We start from the raw sequence: 15,966 nt of genomic DNA on the forward strand, positions 1-15,966 counted from the left end.
GTGTGTGTGTGTGTGTGTGTGTGTGTGTGTGTGTGTGTGTCTCCTTGTGTAACTTGGCTCCTCAAAGGCTGTGATACATATGCTTGCATTTTGAAGTGATGCTTATGGGGAAAGTATGCATATGATCATAATCAAATCGTGATTTTTAAAATCCCTCCGCTGAACAAAAGCAGCACAAACCCGCCTGCATTATTTCGAAATTCCTTCATTGTATCACGGCCTTCACGTCAACCTTTGCGCCCTGTTTTTGTTGGAACCATTTCCAGTAAACGCTGGGGTTCGACACTCTCCCATTCTGAAGCCATTCAGTGATGTGGCGGTTGTGATTGTCACCAGGTACCGAGGATTACCGCAGTAAGCTAGGAGGTGACTGCTTTGCCGACCTGGCCTGCCCTGAGAAGTGCCGCTGTGAGGGCACGACGGTCGACTGCTCCAACCAGAAACTCACCAAAATACCCGATCACATTCCTCAATACACTGCTGAACTGTGAGTCATGCTTTGTTGGTGTACTACACTCTATCTTGTATGGTAAATAAAGAAACCTCTTTTCACTTTTGATCCCCTCCTGCCTATTTTGTCTCTTTTTTTTTTAATAGTTTTTCTCTCTGACCACCTCTTTTTCCTCTGTTCTCAGGCGTCTGAACAACAATGAGTTCACTGTGCTCGAGGCGACGGGGATCTTCAAAAAGTTACCCCAGCTGAGGAAAATGTGAGTCACACATACAAACGTGACATGAACAAAGCATCAGAATGTCAAAACCCGGGTCACACGAAAGCTTTAATTGCCCACATGCTGTATTGAAATCTAAAATTTCTACCTTTCCGACCACTTTCCATCTCTGTTCTTCTTGCTTCTCACGCCTCATAGTAACCTGAGTAATAACCGTATCACTGACATCGAGGAGGGGACATTTGAAGGAGCCTTAGGGGTCAACGAGCTCATCCTGACCTCCAACAGACTGGAGAATGTGCATCACCGCATGCTGAAGGGACTTAGTGGCCTCCGCACTCTGTGGGTATACACACACACACACACACACACGTTTCAATGCATATGCATCAAGTACGCCAGCAATATTCAAATACGTTCCCACATACTGTGACATTGACCACACAAAATTATGTCTGCATGCATAATTCATGGATTTAAGTACTTTTTTGTCTAAATTATTCCAAATTTCTTTGCCCCACATTTGTGCGTGTATGTGGATGCATGTATGTGCGTGTGTGTGTGTGTGTGTGTGTGTGTGTGTGTGTGTGTGTGTGTGTGTGTGTGTGTGTGTGTGTGTGTGTGTGTGTGTGTGTGTGTGTGTGTGTGTGTGTGTGTGTGTGTGTGTGTGTGTGTGTGTGTGTGTGTGTGTGTGTAGTATGTTGAGGAGCAATCGGATCAGCTGTGTGAGCAACAGCAGCTTCGTGGGGTTGAGTTCGGTACGTCTTCTGTCACTGTACGACAACCAGATCACGTCCATGAACCCCGGCGCCTTCGACACCCTGCACTCCCTGTCCACATTGTGAGCATGACCAGGAAACGTATTTATTTAAAAAAAAATAAAACTTCTAAATAACTGCAAAAAGAAAAAACACAATCCGTTCATTTTGTAGAAACCTCTTGGCCAATCCATTCAACTGTAATTGTCACCTGGCGTGGCTTGGTGATTGGCTGAGGAGGAAGCGCATCGTCACCGGGAACCCTCGCTGCCAGAGCCCGTACTTCCTGAAGGAGATCCCCATCCAGGATGTTGCTGTCCAGGATTTTGCCTGTGAAGATGGTGAGTTGACGGAATGAGCGGTCGATACTTCACACTGAACCCCCGAAACATCTGCGCCTCTGGCAGATGTTTTGTGTTTGGGCTTCACGCATTTCCTTCACCCTCAGGTAACGATGAGAACAGCTGCTCTCCGGTGCTGCGGTGTCCAGCAGAGTGCTCCTGTCTGGACACGGTGGTGCGCTGCAGTAACAAGGGTCTCACCACGCTGCCCAAAGGCCTCCCCAAGGAAACCACTGAACTGTGAGTTTCAGACAATACTCGCTGGGAAGTTTCTCAGACAAGACGCTTTTTCCGTCTATGTCCCGTGCCCGTCCATCTAAGAGGAGGTGTAGCCGAACAAGACACTGATTATGCGCCACCAAGAACATTTTCACATCTGGTTGTATTTGTTAAGGAATATTTTTACAGTAACGGGTGTAAGCTCGAGCTTCAGTATCTCGAAAAGCTGACATCTCGGCTCATAAACAAAACTGTTAATTTATTTGAATTGTTTGGGATTGTTAAATAGAGTTATGAAGCTGTCTTTGTCAGTGATTATTTGCCTTCTTGTAAATTACCATAAAGAGATGGACGACATTTTCTACATTTTGCACAGGAGGTAGTCCAGGTTCCTTGACTCTTTATATAATCCCCCATTCACTCAATGACATTGACTTCACATTGTGATCTCGAGAGACTGAATGAAAGAGAGAGTCGTAACTCTGCAATTCCCCACCTTTCTGAGAAGTTGACTCCTTTTTCAACCAGCACAGCTTTTCCAGGGGTCTCTGGACGTCCTGCGTCCACTTCAGCCCTTCAGTTCAATGTGACTCTAGGTCTGATTCGCCAATATCCCATATACAGACACTTCAATTGTAACTCTTGTAAGAGAGTTGTATGTGTGTGGCGGCTTGTGTCCAATATTGAAAGATGAATGGAGAGAAGAAGTTCGGTGACATAAAGTTGGACGTGTTAGTGAAGGACGGTAAGAAACATGCTGGAGAGATGCAGCGAAGAACAGGAGGAGTTCCCCAAAGATAGAAAGACTTAGAGTGAAGAGAATATATATCATCATAAAATGTCTCCAAATAAAACCAGTTGGGAACCAGCAGAGAACATGCTTCTCGGCAGCATGTCTCCTGAAGGATAAGCAGATGCGCACATCCCTTTAAACAACGTTATTGCTTCTTGGCATTGTAAATCAGATCGCTTGTGTTAAATTGATCTATTATCATTTACTCCTCGAAGTACGTTTTGCATTCTGTATTGCATATTATTGAAGGGAAACACTGTGACTAGATGTTGTGTGTTATTGGGCTCTTCTGTAAAATGGAAACCCAGTTAATAGATTCCACATAGTTTTCTGCATAAGATTCCATTTTTGCACAAGCAAACCTTCAGCCAATCAGACCCTCTGTCTGTGTGGGGTCGGCTGGTGTTTTTTCAAAAATGGCGAGAAAATCGAGGCCCTGCAGCAAAAAACATTTATACAGAACAACAAAACTGCAAAGTTTGACATGTGTATCATGTAAGTGTTTTTGAAGTGTAAATTTGTCATTAAAGGTACTATAATAAAGTTGTAAACCAGTTAACTCCTGTAAGTGAGCAACAGGGGAAGTTTTTAGGTGTTATCTAACAGTTTAATAGTTTACTTATTTTACCTCCAGTGTCTTGGCTCATAAAAATCCATTTACCCAGACATGGTGTCCTCGCATTAATTAGATTTTGGTCTCAGAGCATTTAAAAGCCTTTTTATTTTAGAAAATCTTGTGCAGTCTCACATAAGAAAACCACCCTGATGACTAGAGGAATTATGGCCATAAATTAAACATCAGATGGGAGGCTTAGTGCTTCATTGTGTCATTTCACTGTTCCTCTTGTGAGAAACATGTTTCCTCCAATATTAACAAAGACTTTATTAATATGCTGGATTAATAGCACATCGTCACAAAGTGAAGGGGATAAGATCACTCACTGCGTGCATGCGTCTGAGAGAGAAAGCGAGTCGCCTGTGGGGATATTAAACTGCAGTGTTTATTATGGCTGTGGCAGTAATGACTGCGCACAGTGCTCGATATGCGGAATTTCCCACATGGTTAAAACTTCATTTTCATCTGCTCTTTATCTCTCATTCCAATCTTCCTCCTACGTCTTTCATAAATGTCTGTCTGTCTCTTTCTGTCTCTCTCTCACTCTATCTGTCTGTCTATCTCTATCTCTATCTCTCAGGTATTTAGATGGCAATCACTTCACTCAGGTTCCTGTGGAGCTTTCCAATTACAAACACTTGACGCTCATGTAAGTGTCGTCCTCATGACCTTTACTGACAAATTTTACAATCGAATTACAAGATCAATGAGCGAGACTTATGTACTGTAATAATCAGCATTGTGCATTTGCCTGAACTTCATTTCTAATGTTTTTAAAAACCGAAACTAACAATCTGACTTCTGCGTAACCGATGTAGATGTAAGAGTATTATTGCATTACCAGTGAGCGTCATATGAATATTACGTAATCTGTGTACCCACATGTGTGTGTGTGTGTGTGTGTGAGATTTCCTGTGCACGATGCTGCTTGTATGTGTTTTATGTCCCTGTTGTTTTCTTTTCAGTGATTTGAGTAACAACCAGATCAGCACGTTGTCCAACCACAGCCTCAGTAACATGTCTGAGCTGCTTACCCTGTGAGTCTGGCTTTACATCAGTCCCTCTGCATGTGTGTGTGTGTGTGTGTGTGTGTGTGTGTGTGTGTGTGTGTGTGTGTGTGTGTGTGTGTGTGTGTGTGTGTGTGTGTGTGTGTGTGTGTGCATGTGCGTGTGTGTGTGTGTGCGCGTGCGTGTGCGTGTGTCTGTGTCTGTGTTTGCGTTCGTGATATTCAATATTTAATGATGAAAATGGGCGTAGGTTGAGTCTCTGTGGCAACAAGGAAAACACTATTGTGTTTGTTCTGGGTAAAGGAAGAATTATTTCGGAAATACTGTCAGCAAAGTATCACTGATTAAAAAAATAAATGTTGAATAGATTAAAGTTGTGCTATAATTTTACTGCTTGAAAAAATGTTTTGTAAATCAACAGATCGCTTCCAGACATCGATGTGTAGCTTAACAACAAAAATAGTACAATTAACCAAATGTCCATGAAATGAAGGTTTTTAAAGGGGGATTGGTCACTTGGGGTGTACGATGTGAAGTGTATGTGTGGATGTGTTAAAGTGACTGTGTTAGTTTGCTGCTTTGCCTGCTTTTTTCAGTCTGACGTGTTCCTACACAGGATTGCATGCTTTGTTACATTTGAAAACAGCTTGGAAAGAATCGTTAAATTAGACATGTTGTTTCTGTGTGTGAAGAATCCTGAGCTACAACCGGCTGCGATGCATCCCGGTGAGGGCCTTCGATGGGCTTAAATCTCTCCGTTTGCTGTGAGTAACTACAGACACAGTCCTAATGTCACACAAAAAAAAAAACGTATCAAGGTATTGTAACATTCATATTTCTGTCCTTTTTTAAATTTCTTTCCATCTGTCTTTTTTTTTTTTTTATTCAGGTCTCTTCACGGTAACGACATATCATTGATACCTGAAGGAGCCTTCAAAGATCTGTCATCACTTTCTCACCTGTGAGTAACACACGGGTCCACATGCAACAAGAAAAAATTTAATTTAATTAAATAAATTTAATTAAATAAATTTAATTATTGCGAAAGATTTGATTCCCACATTATCATGTTTGATTAGAATTTTCCTGAATTCTGGGCACAAATAAAACCAAATCCATTCACTCACACAACACAGGAAATACAATGAGATGAAATCCACCATGTGAAGTCAAATGTGGTGTTCGAGTTGTTTTCTTTGTTAACTAATAGATTTCAGAGGAAGTTTTCCCAAACTTGTTCATTCCAAGAAAGAGCGCCCGCTGTGGTTAGGACTCCTGCACAGAAACATTCACAGTGTCATAAAGAGATATTCTGACAGGCAGCGAGGAACTCAGGAGACTGAACTGATGTAACCGCGCTGAAGGGTTGGCTTCGCACACCCAAGACCTATTACTTTGCTGAACACTTCGCTGATTTGAGCAGAGTGACATAAAGATTGGCTGCACGTGCAGAGAGCACAGTGGGTAAACACGTCAGGGACTCGCCAGTGGTAGATGGAAAGGAGGGATGACACCAACAACTTGAATTACCTGCTGGTGAGGAAGTCAGCGAGGGCGCGCTCACCACGATCAGCACCATGGACAGCACTTGTGACACAATTGCTTGCTTGTTCAACTTTCTTTTTTAAACTTTCTGACACATTTCAGACCACAGAAAGAGACAAACTTACATATCAGAAGCCTTTGTCAGACTTCCATTCTTACTTATAACAGCTCAAAATGATACTCACACGAAGGGAATGTCTATACTTGACTGAATTGTCAAGTTTTAACAAAGTGTAAATTTTAACTGATGGTGTAGAGGTAAAAATTAAACTCAGCAATTCAGCAGATAAAGCAGCTTAAGCAAAATGACATGCAGCACAGTATTGACAACAGTCTTTTTATTTTTGTTTAAATTTTTTATTATTTCATTATATTTTTGGGGGGGTTGTTTGTTTCTTGCTGGTGTCCTCCTCAGGAGAGGCCTGCCCCAGAATAGGCTTGTGGACTGGGCCGATTAATGTCACCAAAAACACTCCTTTATTAAGAGACTCTACAATTTTGCCTGATCTAACCTGTTAAACCCATAATGTGTTATTGCAGTGAATCGTGAGTTATCAACAAATTCAATAAAATGTGCTCAATAAGAAACAGAACATCAGCAAAAAAAAAAAAAAAAGGTTTCTTTTTCTTAATTTTTTTTATTCTTTTTTCCATTGAGATTGTAATATTGAGACATGTTATTGCTTTTCACTTGTGTTTCTGTATACTTTGGCTCGGCACCGCAGCACACTGCGTCAAGCACAAAGCCTTTCCCAACATTACTGAACACTGCTCTCTCTCTCTCTCTCTCTTCTCTCTCCTGGCGACCGGCAGCGCTCTGGGTGCCAATCCTCTGTACTGTGACTGCCACATGCAGTGGCTGTCCGACTGGGTGAAGAGCGGCTACAAGGAGCCCGGCATTGCTCGCTGCGCCGGGCCTGGAGACATGACCGACAAATTACTCCTCACAACCCCTTCGAAGAAGTTCACCTGCACAGGTAAACAAACACGAGGCTGTCACCCAGGCACATGACAGCAGCTACACTTTGAAGAAAAGCAACCTGGTATGAGTGAGGACTTCAAAAGACAAGTTACCAAATTAAAAATGATCACTGTGAAAACCATGTATTAATCCAAACTTTTTTTTGTTTTGGGGTTTTTTCTTAATAGCACCTTTGTTTTTATATTTAGGAGGGATTTTATTTTGAGGCTAAGTAATGAGCGCCGCTGTTTCATCTGAAGAAATGGCAATCAACCCAGTTTAGTGTATAATTACATTCATAATTATGTCTTTTTTTTTATTTGGGTTTTTTGAATCAGTAAATATTTGTGTTCTTGCGTTTGATCACTAAATATCAACATTTTTACAATATTTTAATGTATAAACTTGGTTTATATACAGTTACCAGCCAGGGATGTCCGACATTCTGATCACTACTGTATACATTGTTTTCACTTCCTTGGAATAGATGTCATTGTCATGTAATTAACCCAGTAAATTTGCTTGAGCATGATTGTGGCTGCAACGATTCATATTGCAAAATGCTGCTGGCTGTTGACCTTAACTTTTAACCCTTCTTATATCACATTAACTCTGAACACATGACTGAAACCTATTTTTGACCTAATTGAACTGACGCACTGTAGAAGTCCCCGGGCCTTGTGGTTATCTGGTGCCAGGTAAAGTAGTCCATCATATCCCACTACTATCTCCTCCGTCCCAGATTCCCCGGTCTGGGACAGCCCGTGTCCATTCTCCCCTCTCCCTTTGTACCTCGACCAGACTGAAATGCTGTGCTCCCCCTCCAGCCCTCACGTCCTGACCAACCTCCTGCTTGTCTCCCGAGCGTTAAATGTCGGTGTATTGATCTTCAGAACTGCCTAAATGTTTGTCTTTTGTATATGTCCTGCAACAGAAAATGTCAACTTTCGCATCTCATACTCAATAAATTCATCAATCAAGCTTTATTTCCATAACACCTTTCAAAGATTTAACTCTGTTGGCTGAGAGACTAGATTTGGTATAATCCACATTTTGTTTTTCTTCCAAACTTAATAAGGTCCGTTAATGACAATTCCATGATTGACAAATATATTGTTTATATAAGACTTCAGGAATTTAAAATTGTTTTGACAACTCTTCATCGTTACAATTCCCTTAGTGCTGCTCTGTTTTGCGAACCATCTCTTATTCCGTATCGGTGCAATTGAGGGATGCATTGAACGTGAAAATATAAAAGAAAAACTACAACTATGTTTGCACTGTACATTTGCATGCATAACATGTCTATTTTCAAACAGATGCCTCAGTTGTATCTGGTTGATTGTTTTAAATTATTGTAGGCTTGTAGGATAGCAATACCAGTTTAATAATAGTATAACTGTGAATGGGATGTCATTCAAAATACTTCACTAAAAATGTAACACGTGTTTTAGGCTCCCACACAATTTTATTTAGCTAAACATTACTTGTTTGTCATCATACAGAAAACTTTTGATTTCAGCCTTTTTCATTCGAATTAAAGAAGCGCATCTACTTTATATAATGATAATCTATCATTTCTATCCTGTGGAGGAAAAGCTGACATTTGAAGGTGCAAGATGTATACACTCCAGATAAGATGCATCCTTTCACTCGTGTGGAAGCCCGTGAATTCTGACTCATGTAAAGTATTATAACATGTCAATCATCTCTTGTGCGTGTGTGTGTGTGTGTGTGTGTGTGTGTGTGTGTGTGTGTGTGTGTGTGTGTGTGTGTGTGTGTGTGTGTGTGTGTGTGTGTGTGTGTGTGTGTGTGTGTGTGTGTGTGTGTGTGTGTGTTTTGTTTGTGTGGGTTGGTGCTTCACACAGGGCCAGTGGACTTGAGTATCCAGGCGAAGTGTGACCCCTGCCTGTCGAACCCCTGCAAAAATGACGGCACATGTGCCAACGACCCCGTGCATTACTACCGCTGCACCTGCCCCTACGGATTTAAGGTACACATCACACGCGTGAAAGAAACTCAAAACGGGGGTCATGTACACTTGCTCAAGCTGTCTCTCTTTACCTCTAAGTGCTGCACTAAAAAGAGTTTTCAGTCATTGGTTTCATACCTGCAGGGGTAATGCTTTAGCAGATGAATGCAGCCCCCGTTTTACCTTGGTACACTCATACAGTACAGGTTTACACATTCAGTAGGCACACACAGAGATAGATCTTATTCCCACGTCAGTCAGATGAATACGTCTGTGAAGGTTCTGCATGAGGAGAGCATGGGAATGAGAGGAAACTGTCTCTAAGACAACTGATGCAATACATGGCAATTACAAGAAACTGTTGCTCATTGAAAGCTGTGAATATGTGCGTTCGCGCTTGTTACTTTGGCTTCTGATACAACTGTAGAGAAGTACAGCCACAATACTGGCAGGATGATGTTGGGTCAAAAAAAAAAAAAAACCTGAGAAAAGTGTGTGTGTGTGTGTGTGTGTGTGTGTGTGTGTGTGTGTGTGTGTGTGTGTGTGTGTGTGTGTGTGTGTGTGTGTGTGTGTGTGTGTGTGTGTGTGTGTGTGTGTGTGTGGTTTTTTTTGCAGGGCCAAAACTGTGAGGAGCCCATTCACGCCTGCATCAGCAACCCTTGCCAGAATGGTGGCACATGTCATCTGAAGGAAGGGGAAGGGAGCAACTTCTGGTAAGAGGCTTTCAAAATGTTTATTGAGAAACTTTTGAAAAACACACCTGTTACTGTAATATTGACTCACACACACACACACACACACACACACACACACACACACACACACACACACACACACACACACACACACACACATATCTACTCTTTTATTTCAATAATTTTTAAAGTTAAAGTTCAAAACTGCCTTAGATTTTGGTATTTATTACCTCAAAGCCTTTGTTAGAAACTTGACCAACGGAGTTTGAAAGATTCACATTTACCTGACAGAGGGACGGTTTGGAAATGTCACCTTGCAGCCATTTAACTGGACTTGGATTTCTTGAGTCCTGTTTCATCACTTCTGAGAAATCCTTTGTGAGTGTCTCAACTTCACTGACATTGATCTGGATTATTATGTCTGACAGTGTTTCTTGGAATTTGGCCTCCAGCACGTCTATAAACTCTGACATTCCCTAAAGATAATAATGCTGTCGTATATTAATTTTAACACGTTCATATAAATTAGCACATAGTTGTATGATTGTCGTATTGCTGTGACACAATTCAACTCACCTGAGCTGTCAGCGATGTGGGGATCAAGCTAAGCGGTAATACATCAAAGGTTTTATCGATGCGGGTTTATCTTAATGTTAGTAGCTGTGGGACTTTTTCCAAGTGTGACTATTGACTGTTACTCATTTCGTAATAGAAACCAGTCGCATTAACATGTTTCTGCCCAAAAAGTAATGGTGAAAGTAATGCATTACTTTTACAACTCATACTGTATTTGTTTTCAGTCAATGGTCCAACCAAACTAGAATGGGTTTGCTGGTTGACGGAAGGCAGTTCCTCCAAAATGTGAATGATTGAAAGAGTGATCAGAGTAATGAGGGCTTAGCTCCTTTTATGTGGGTATCTTAACTGAAAATAATTTAACATCAGAACGTGACAGTTGTATTGAAAAATGTAGAAGAATATTGTGAGGAATGTATCAACATTTATCTACGTTACAGCTCACCAAAGGAAGGTTTCTTTATATGTTGCATCGTCTATGGCGGTAAAGCAGCTTTTGGATCCTAACAGAGAAGTTTGTGTGTAAAGATATCATTATGAACTTGAAACAACATCAGACAAGGTTGTACAATCTATGGCTAGACCTTATGCTTAATTATTTTAATTTCTACTTCATCAGCCAGTCATGCGGTCTCCACAAGACTATTTGTGTACGTTCATTTATCTTCTAGCTGTTTACTTATGCATTCATTTACAAGACCGCCACTGCTGTTCAGTCATTGAAAGACATGAAATATATTCATGTTTATTCGATCAATGAACAGCTATGTGGGCAAACATTTCTTTGGGTTCTGTTTTGAAAGTGAATATGTGTTTAAACCATCTGATTTTGGTTGTGTCGCAGTCACCAATAAACACACCCGAGGCCTCAATACAAAGCCCCATCAGTAATACCCGTCATGTAATAAGAGGTGGCATTGAATTTGCAGGAAGTAAATGCCTCAGGGCACCGTTTTGTTGATCGAGTGTCTCTGAGGTAGACAGGTCTTCTCTGAGAATTGTGTTCTCTTCATTAAGCTCTTTAGTATTAACACCAGGAGCCTGCTGACGCCTGCCTGCTTGATTCATAACACCCCTTCACATAATCAGCCCTACCGAAGACCACGGCTTCACCTTTTTCTCCTTACTTGTCTCTTTCCATGCCCTCTCAGTGTCTTTTCTGTGACTTCTCCTTGTCAGTTTCTCCCTGTGTATCTGTATTTTCACTTTTCTTTGCTTTCTTCTCCGTCCCTGGTGTAGAGGGTGAAATATTCATCGTGAAGAGCTGTCGCTGACTGTATAATGAGATATTAATCCACCTGAGTGTGTGCCGCATAAGAGCTCTTTATTAGAGCCATAATATAGCACCCTCGATGTTGTGTGTGTGTATGTGGGCACAGTAATAAACCTGAGTAGTAGCTACAGAGCCGAGGCACGCACACGTTAACAGAATAATGATTCTCTTCTAGGAATATGTAGATGGAGCTGACACTGCTGTTATGAGCTGCATGCATGAATAGTGTGATAGTGCGTGCATACGTGCGTGTGTGCGGACACATAAGCCATCTATATTCAGAGGTCCTTAAGATGTGTCCGTTTTCTCAGTTCGAGCAGCAGTAATGTGTGTTCGGGTCATCGCCCAAAGAATGATCACTATATCTGAATAAAATAGGCATATGTTTCTTGATTCAGACACTTATTTGTTGTTTTTCTTCAAAGGTGCATTGACCATAACTGCAAGTTACCTGTAAAGTCTACTTCATCTCTGTTAAGAAAATAAAGCACCTTTTAGTTGTCCTTCTCACAGCTCAAAGAGAATCGCACGTTTTGTCAGCTCCAAGGCTATGTGGCCTGTCACAGTCTTCATTTTGCTACAACACTTTTTTGCAGATATTCTGAAAAACTAAATAACAGGAAAAAGAAATAACATGTTTAATTGGCGAGCTTTTTGTGAATAACTGATACATGGCTATAAAACACCACTTTATTCTCGAGAGCTATTGTGTGATTACAGTCATTATTGACTTGTTGCATGTGGTTCTGGCATTATTCACATTTCAAAGTTATAAATAAAATCATCTTTGGATTGTCAAGAAATGAGTACTTATATAAAACTTACATGATATATATATACATATATACCGCAATGTGGTTCAAGATTCTAGAAGCTTTTTTTGGAGCGATATAGTATAGAAGATAGAAAGACACTGGGGAAGTTTCCTGACATGTACAAAATAACAGATTTAAACAATCAACCAATTAACCAGTAGTCCTATCAAACCTGAACTGAACCTGTTTCCAGTTTGTAAAGGCTTTGCCTGTGTGATCTCAGGTGTGTGTGTCCAGAGGGCTTCGAAGGTGACGCATGTGAGATCAACATCGACGACTGTGAAGACAACGACTGCGAGAACAACTCCACGTGCGTCGACGGAATCAACAACTACACATGCATGTGCTCACCTGAGTACACAGGTAACACACGCCATCAAAAAGCCCGGCACCGGAAGGTGTCGCTGGATACAAATGTATTTCTTCTCATTCTGTATTTATATTTGTTTTATTTCTTGAGAATAATTCCTTAAAACATCAAAGAGAGAAATATCTCTTCAGGTAATGCGGTGAGCGTTTGACCATTTGTCCATCATTTTAAAAAATGAAGGCTCTGTCCATTCATGTCTGCTGCCATTGCAAGAACACAAGGCTACAGAGCAACAGATTGTGTTTGCAGTCACAGAAAACCACTTCAGTCCTCATATCTAAGAGCTGAATACTTATTCTATAAGTGGATGTGTCCATTTTCTCATGGTGCAATATGAGTCACACTTAACTGGAAAATATACAAATATATTAGAGACTATAAAAAGAAATTATATACATGTTATTCTTCCAGCGCTTTCCATTTTTCCTACTAATGTACTGACTCTAAAATCCATCTGAGATATTAAATGGCTTTAATATGTTTATTGGGAGAATAAACCTCACTGTTGCTTCCGAGGTTGAACATCTAATCAGTCCACTGTGGCTTCAGAAATTAAGGGTCTTTTCTCTGCATACAATCCACAGTTTATTTGACTAACACTGCCTTGTTGCTACTTGTTTGTCTGCTTTTGCATTGTGCTAACCATCTCTGACTGCTAACCTTTGTGGCGGTGTGTTCTCTCTGCTGTCTTGTGTCTTTTCTCCTGTCTCGCTCTGCTTTTTATCATCTGCCATCTCTTCTGTGGTTTCAGCTGCTACCAATGAGGTGGAGAGAGGTTAGTCTGTTCTTCCCTCTGTCCTTTTCGTCCCTCTGTCCTCCCTTCGTTCCTTACTTCTTTTCCTAACTTCCTTCATTTCCTGCGCTTTATCCATGTGACCCAGAAATCTGACATTCAGTAGCACAGATTTAACGTATTCTATACAGTCGTGCTCAGTGTCCGCGGTGCTCACACAGTGAGCCGTCCATGAGTACACTGCTTGCTGCTTCATGCAAACGTTTGAATATCTTAGGTCGGTGCATTGAAGTTAAAGGATTTTAAAAACTGACTGAATAAATAAATGGCTGTGCCACATACAAATAAGTAAGATTAATGTCAAATGAATGTTAGCAGTGGTCTTTTTGGGGAAATGTTTTGGCAGTAATACTTTTCGATTGAGCGCAATGCTAAAATATTGCATTTGCATGTGATCTAACACAAAATATGTGTGAGCCGGCTCATCACACGATGCTCAATAAAATAATGCATATAAGGATAAGAAATTATTTTATGGTATGTTATTATATGTATTTTGCAAAATATGTCCGATACATCTTCATTGCAAAGCTTTTATTGAAGTCTTTTAAAGGTAAAATAGGTGCAGATAATAAGACAAATAGAACAGATTGACTATAATTGTGAGGAAATAATGATTTTTACTCAAAACACTAAAGGAAACGGCATCAAAAAGATCAGCTGACTTTGACTGAGATGAGCTGTTGTGGTAAAAGAAGGTTTTTCATCTTTGAAAAACAGTCAATGACTTTCTTAATGTGTGCAGCAGTCAGTATCCACAGCTTTACGGTTAGCATAACCACCTGTGTGTTATGCTGCAGGCCCCCACAAGCTAACCAACTAGCACCAACCTGTCCAGTTTCACTTTAAAACACATGTTGGTGCAATGAGTCACTCTAGTATCGATTGCCTCTTCGTCAAACTAAAGAGGAAGAAGCAGTTGGTTTTCCTGGAACACTAAATGTGATTAAGGCCAAATCGTTGGTCACCACGTTGAACGCTGAACATGCTTGGTTGAATGTCGGAGGATGGTATTACTGTTAATGGCTGTTGGGATCAATAGGCAATAAAAAGCACACCTGTTCTCATGGCACTGAGATACTTTCAATTTTAAATATCTGGTCAGTCCCATAAGGTTTAACTGTTTCACCTCTTGTTTTGCACTAAGGTTTGAAATCCTACCCTCCATTGTTTATTAGAATTTGCTCTTAAAATGACAATGCATCCCCTGACCCTAAAATTTCCCCTTAGTCTGCACCCCCCCACCCCCCCACACCATATCTCCACAGGTTGTGTAATTATTCCCAGAGTGAACTTTCAGTATTGGTGTATTCCCTGATGCTCCATTGGTGACTCACTTGGAGTTCAGCGTTTCGGGGAACGTGAGGATACGCTCAGGAATATCATAGCAACGTGAATTTTCCCAACAATGAGATCATTTATCAGACCACTGTGTTGGTTCCGGGCCCAAGAGAGTCATCCATCATCACAAGACACACACACACACACACACACACACACACACACACACACACACACACACACACACACACACACACACACACACACACACACACACACACACACACACACACACACACACAAGGATAGTGTACAGAGATACACACTGTGCACAGTACAGAGAGCAAAAGAGAGAGATCAACTGCTCTGACTCAAATTTAGCTTAGATTGTGATTTAACTCTGTTACTAAGGTGATAGAATGTTGTGAATTGATGTTAATATGATTCGTGTATATTTTTGTTGTTTGTGTTTCCAGGTGAGCTATGTGAGGAGAAACTAGACTTCTGTGCCCCAGAGCTCAACCCGTGTCAGCATGACTCAAAGTGTATTTTGACCCCTCAGGGGTACAAGTGAGTGGACAGACACACACACACACACACACATACACACGCGCACACACGCACACACACATGCACATGCACTTGCATAGAAAATGTAAATAATGTAAGTAATAAAACTCCTAAGACCTTACGAGCTTTTTTTGTTTGTGTGTGGGTCTGTCTGTGTATTCTAGGTGTGAGTGCACTCCAGGCTATGTAGGTGAGCACTGTGCGCTAGACTTCGATGACTGTCATGACAACAAGTGTCAGAACGGAGGCCAGTGCATCGACGCTGTGAATGGATATACCTGTGTCTGTCCAGAAGAATACAGGTGAGCGACACATCCCAGCACCAACTCACACATGATCATAATTTGATTGTAGTATTTCAGTCTTGACCAGCTGCTGCTGCATTTTTGATAACTTTGGGCTTTTACATAGTTATTAGAATTATACTTAGAGTAAAACACTTCACTTAAAGCATATGGCTCCTGTATGTACAGGATTAGACATTACAGGAGCGCCCTCTTGTGGTTGTTTTTAGATTTGTGTCATATTCATCTGCTCAGCAGGTGAATTGATATATTGATTGGGGGCAATAACCAATTCATTGTCCAGTGCTGTTTGTAATGGCTTATGCACTCAAATATCAAGATACATAAAGTCCAGCTGTATTTGAAGGCACCACAACTACGCTGGAAAAATAACAATGTAAAAAAGGAAAAAGTCTGATGAAAATG

General features: G+C 41.0%; 1 protein-coding gene across 1 annotated transcript in view; it reads left to right on the forward strand.

The window, feature by feature from the left end:
* The window catches only part of slit2 (slit homolog 2), a gene marked incomplete at its 5' end in the record, with an annotated part of 93,502 nt that overhangs the window by 71,391 nt on the left and 6,145 nt on the right, over positions 1-15,966 (forward strand). The window contains 16 exons of the mRNA XM_080520772.1: positions 337-487; positions 636-710; positions 870-1,013; positions 1,369-1,512; positions 1,604-1,770; positions 1,878-2,010; positions 3,979-4,047; positions 4,364-4,435; positions 5,098-5,169; positions 5,295-5,366; positions 6,764-6,927; positions 8,780-8,904; positions 9,499-9,596; positions 12,466-12,605; positions 15,163-15,256; positions 15,421-15,558. Coding sequence (XP_080376898.1) covers positions 337-487; positions 636-710; positions 870-1,013; positions 1,369-1,512; positions 1,604-1,770; positions 1,878-2,010; positions 3,979-4,047; positions 4,364-4,435; positions 5,098-5,169; positions 5,295-5,366; positions 6,764-6,927; positions 8,780-8,904; positions 9,499-9,596; positions 12,466-12,605; positions 15,163-15,256; positions 15,421-15,558 — 1,858 coding nt within the window. The remainder of the gene's footprint in view (positions 1-336; positions 488-635; positions 711-869; positions 1,014-1,368; positions 1,513-1,603; positions 1,771-1,877; positions 2,011-3,978; positions 4,048-4,363; positions 4,436-5,097; positions 5,170-5,294; positions 5,367-6,763; positions 6,928-8,779; positions 8,905-9,498; positions 9,597-12,465; positions 12,606-15,162; positions 15,257-15,420; positions 15,559-15,966) is intronic.

The sequence above is a fragment of the Blennius ocellaris genome (assembly GCF_963422515.1).
Source record: "Blennius ocellaris genome assembly, chromosome: 3".
Taxonomy (NCBI): Eukaryota; Metazoa; Chordata; class Actinopteri; order Blenniiformes; family Blenniidae; genus Blennius; species Blennius ocellaris.